The 5,500-nt window shown below is 36.2% G+C and overlaps 1 protein-coding gene across 1 annotated transcript; it reads left to right on the top strand.

Moving 5' to 3' along the window:
- Positions 1–4,501: 4,501 nt before the first annotated feature.
- On the top strand, positions 4,502–4,828 carry LOC113350839 (calsequestrin-1-like). The gene has a single exon (XM_026594948.1). The coding sequence runs from the start codon at positions 4,502–4,504 to the stop codon at positions 4,826–4,828; it is 327 nt and encodes a 108-aa protein (XP_026450733.1).
- Positions 4,829–5,500: the final 672 nt, after the last annotated feature.

Below are 5,500 nucleotides of genomic sequence, written 5' to 3'. Positions count from 1 at the left end.
ACATCTATAGAGTCTATTCATAAAAGCACAGAGCTCAGGTGTTAGAAATAACATGATAGTTGCACCATATTTCGTTGAGTCCTTTTCATTTCTTTTTTTTTATTTTATTTTTTCATTTTAAACTATGTTTCTCTAAGTGATTAGGTGGGGCACACGATTCAAGTTGTTACCACTGCTAGGGTGAATTAGAGTGACTGAGTTACTACAAAAAAAAAAAAGAGACCGGACCAGTTAGACCAATTGGAATAAGTATTAACACTTGAATAGCAATATGCGTGTGTTCTCCCTGTTTCCGTCGCCTAAGCAAGCGTGGAATGCATGACCCGTGGGAACTATCGTGTAATCTGCTGACAAGAAGCATGCGCTTGGATCAAAAAGATCTATTCATGTCGTTAAGTTAAAAAAAAAAGGTTATTGTTCTGTGTAGTCAACTGCTGGTTCCCTTGTATTTGCCAGTTTGTTGATCTAGATTTAAGTTATTGACCACTGGTTCCCTTGTATATGCCAGTTGTGTTGATATTAGTCAGACCGGTATCTCAATCCATTAGGATAGGTTCATTCTGGCAGTGGCCTTCAGACAGATAAGTGAAACATCGATCATTTGGTTAACATCAAAACAACCTACATTTTTCTATTTCCATCTCCTTTTTCTATCCATATGATTAGTTTGACTCCGAATATGATGTCCGTAGTGCAACTATCTGAGTAGAGCTCTGTCACTTTATATGAATTTTAGTATGCTTGAGTGTAAACTCGTGTACATCAATTGGAATTTCACATCAGGGTACTTCCTCCTGTAGTCAGTGATTGTAAGCCAACCAAGGAGATTCTTTAGTGCCTTCCAAGGTTCGACATAGATAGCTAGGGTCTGGAGTAATGGTTTTGTGGGTACACCTCTGGTAAACCCTCCCGAGATTAACTCAATTTTATTTTTTATTTTTGCTCGAGGACTAGCAAATAATAAGTTTGGGGGTATTTGATAGACGCATTTATGTGTCTAATTTGTCCTCAATGTTTCGTATTGTTAGTACTTGTTTTCTTCCTTATTATGATGTTTTGTGTGTTTGTAGGTATTTTTGGAAAATAATTATTGTTGGAAAATTCGGCTCGAAAAGTTGCACGGAGCACCCCCGGAGGACATTTGTTATTCAGACTCTCATCATTGGTTAAGGGGCACTCAATTACTAAGGGGCAACCCAAATCACCCCAAAAAGGCAGATGTTATTCACACCCAAGGATCGTATAGGGGGACAACATCTTCAAAAATTTGAATTTTCATTTTGGCGGGAAATTTTCTTCTTCAACTGGCAGATGTTTCGATCGATTTTTGGACGTGATTTTGTGCGATTCAGTCGCTGAAACTTTGTGGAAAGATGTGATATAACCATATTAAGCTATTTCAGGTGTTATCTCGGGCCAGAATTGGCTGAATCAAATTGTGGAGCAAAACAGGGAGCACGCCATAGTATGGAGACTGTCACGGGATTTGCATGAGTTTGCGTATGTTAGGATGACTCTAACAACCATATGGAGTGTGAAGGAGATAAATACAGTAATTTGGAAGCTTCATAACTCGTGGAGAAATCAAATATCTAAATTATTTCCTAAACAGACAGTGAAGAATAATGGAAGATTATATGAAGTTATGGCGAGATATTTTGGCCCTGTGGAGTATATATAGGGTGTTGGGAACTCAGAGAGGGTCTGTCGAGACTTAGGGAGGTTTAGGGAAGCTCAGAAACAAAGAAAAAAATTTACAGAGAAACTGCCGAGTTGCAGTCGGGGAAGAAGGTGAATAGTGAACTCGATAGTTGAAAACAGTCGCAGAAACCGTGGCCTAAACTTTCAAATCCAAACTCTTTGTAACAGTTTTGTAACAATTATTCCAACAATTAATAAAGTTTGCAACAGTTCACTTTCGTTCTCCCGTTACAGCGAGTTTTGCAACAATTATAACTGTTACAAACTCACAGTTTCATACCTTTTCACTCTTTTGATCATCTTTTGAGCCATAAACCAATCTTTTTGAGACCATGATTCATATGAGGAGATAAACCCATCCTCTGGGGAGACGGAGGAAGCTATTCTGACAATTAAAATGTGGTAATTTCTATTTTAAATAATTTATGCAATTTAAATTATGATTTTTTTGCCTAGAACAAAAGAGTTTTCCCAATGATTTTTATTAAGCAATTGTTATTTTAATTGATGGTATATGCTTAACTTTGAGTTCTTGATATTCCATGCTTTCAACTTACGATTGCTCTTTTATAAAATCTATTTTTGCAATAATTAGAATCACTTAAATGGGAAATTGCATAATAATAATAATAATAATATCACTTTGGAATTGATAGAATAGTGGAACCCTTAGCCCCAGTTTCTCCAAAATCTCGACATCACTTTTTGAATCAAATTTGCAATATGTATTTAAATATAAAAATTCTTTCCTTCACAATTCTGAAAAGAACCTATTATTTACCACTATTACAACAACTTTTGGAAAACCATCAGCTAGCACTATGGTGGAGGGTATCCCTTCCCTATCCCTCAAATGTAGGGAAGGGATGGCACATGGAAGGCAAGATTGCTATGGTGGCGTCTCATCCCTTCCCTACACTACACGACTACTGAGTAGCCGTATCAATAGTGTCACACGGAAACTGATTTGCCGTATAAGTCAACTCGTTGACTTGACCAGTATGGCAACTCAGTAGCCGTTTCATTGGTTATAGTCATCAGAAACGCGGTCGGGCTCCCCATTTCATCTTCTTCTCAAGGTTTTCATCCTCTCAAACTCCTTTCAAACCCCTATTACCCCGTTTGGATTTTCATATTGATTCACTGCGATTCGATGGCTTAAATTAAAAGGGTTTGATCGTTACTCCAAGGTGAAACAAATCCATTCTTCAATTTCGAATTTCATCCAAAAAATCATCTAAGGTGGGTGATTCTAATGTTAGGGTTTCAATTGAATTTGATTTTGATTTTGATTTTGATTTTGATGAAATTGTAGATATTAAGTTGGTTAGGTATGTAGTGTGCAATTCACTAATGTAATTAAAAGATATATTTAGTCAAAAATGCATGATTAATGTAGAAAATTTATGTTGAATGAAATGTTTCTAAACTAGCATATCAATGTAGAAAATTGATTGACTTGTATTTATGTATGGTATACAAAAATTGATACTGTTTTTGTGGTTTGCAAAGGTGCATAATGAGTCTAATGCGTTCTTATGTGAGAGTTAAATATGGAATCTATTTGGATTCCTCTAGTTAAGAAGAAGAGAAAGCTTTGCTAATGTTTACACAATTATGTTTGGAAGAACGATTGCGTATTATTAGACAACCCATACCAAGGGAGGTACAGACACGTAGTGTAATAACGCGTGATCGAGTGTGGTATGATGCCAAAATGATGAATGATTATTTTACGCCTGTAACTGGTTATACCGCAAGAAAATTCAAAAAACGTCTAGGCATGAGGGAATACTTATTCGAGAAATTGTTAGGAAAATTGCTTGAGGTTGATCCAGAATGGCAACAACATCCAGATGCAACCGGTACTATGGGGCATTCTCCACATATGAAATTAGTTGCTCTGATGAAATGTTTATGCAAAAGTACGCCAGCTGATAGTGTTGATGATTACACTCGCTGGGTGCAACTACAATATACATGTATCTAAAAAGATTTTTCCACACCATTTGCATGACTTTTAGAGAAAGATATTTGCGTGAACCCACTCCTGAAGATGTTCAAAGGTTGCTACAAGAGAATGTGGACCGAGGTTTTCCTGGAATGCTTGGTAGTGTTGATTGTATGCAATGGCCATGAAAGAATTGTTCGGTATCTTGGAAAGGAACTTACCAGGGTAAAGATAAAGAGAGTAGTTTGGTATTAGACGCGGTGGCATCATACGATTTGTGGTTTTGGCATGCTTTTTTTTGGAATGCCTGGATCAAACAACGATTTGAATGTGTTGGCACACTCACCCCTTTTTGATAACATGATAAAGAGTGTAGCACCTCCATGCAATTATGTCATCAATGGTCACTAGTACAATATGTGTTATTTTTTAGCCGATGGTATCTATCCAAAGTTGACTACAACTGTACAAGCTTTTTTTCAGACGCTGGACATTCCCGAATATGTGAGATTCAACAAGTATCAAATGGCTAAAAGAAAGGATGTCGAGCGTGCTTTTGGAGTTCTCCAGGGTAAATTCAGAATTGTCGGATATCCATGTAATTATTGGCATCAATCAGACTTGAACCTAATTATGAAATGTTGTCTAATTTTACACAACATGATTATCGAGCATGAACGGCGAGATACGGATTGGGGAAGAGTTCTTCCTGTTCCGCTTCCGGAACCTACCATTAATGATCGTGTATTTATGTCAAGTTTGAAAAACCTAGAATTACAATTACAACTAAGAGATGATTTTGTCAAGCACATTGATGCGCTTCCTGGTAGATGAGGCCATGCAGGGGACATGTCTAGTTTGGAGGGTTCAGATATGGAATACGTGGATCTTCCATCATCAGAAGGAGATTATGAAGATACAGACTTAGATGAAGAAGTAGTTCCTGGTCAAAACGAGGATGAAGCATTTGTTTATTATGGAGATTACAATGATCAAATTCTAGATGACATTGAACATGCAGTTGAATATGAACATGATGGAGATGGAGATAAGGATTATGACGATGAGGATGATTATGATGATGATGAGGACGATGAGGAGGACGATTCTGACGATGATGTTTCTTATGATGATGCGGGTATTTATGATGATGATGATGATGATGTTGAGGCATAAGATGTATTTCACTGTTGTGTTTTAAGTTAATGAATGTTATATGCATATGTATTACAAACTTTTAATTATTTTTTGGTTTCAATTGTGTATGCAAATGAATTCGTTTATATTTGATGGAATATGGTTTACAATTAGGATAATCCGTGAAATATATTTCTACAGTATACGTATGAGTATACTTATCCATGAAATCTTTCTACAGTGTACAAATATGTATACTCACCATGTATAAAGGATTCACAATCTCTTTACCAATGAACACATTAATTCGATGAATTTTGTTCTCTGTCTTCAAAAATAAACACTTATTTTTGTCCAAGTTATTATCCACACCACTTATCTTTATTAATTATGGTGGGTTATATTTCGGAGGATACGAATTGATAGTTAGTTTATGGGTTGATGTTCATGTAGAGAATGAAGAAGAACATGAAAAACTAAATAACACAATCCTTTTGGAGCACTTGCTGCAAAAGTTGATTATACACAATGGGAATCCTAATGAACGGTTAAGTATCTGAAAACAAGGTTAAACATTATAACTTCAGACATGAAAGTATATGTATCTACACAGAGATCGTTATATTTATGGAGGGCTGCAGTACCTGCTGAAATCGTAAGAAACTTTACTGGTTACCTATCCAACAATTTTTCGTGTATGTGTACTGAATT

Source organism: Papaver somniferum, chromosome 2 (genome assembly GCF_003573695.1).
Source record: "Papaver somniferum cultivar HN1 chromosome 2, ASM357369v1, whole genome shotgun sequence".
In the NCBI taxonomy this organism is placed as follows: domain Eukaryota; kingdom Viridiplantae; phylum Streptophyta; class Magnoliopsida; order Ranunculales; family Papaveraceae; genus Papaver; species Papaver somniferum.
The sequence above is the reverse complement of the archived record's forward strand: the minus strand, read 5'-3'. Positions and strand labels throughout refer to the sequence as shown.

What these genes read in the sequence shown, in the direction of transcription:
- LOC113350839 (XM_026594948.1), top strand. Translation starts at nt 4,502, where the DNA reads ATGTCTAGTTTGGAGGGTTCAGATATGGAATACGTGGATCTTCCATCA.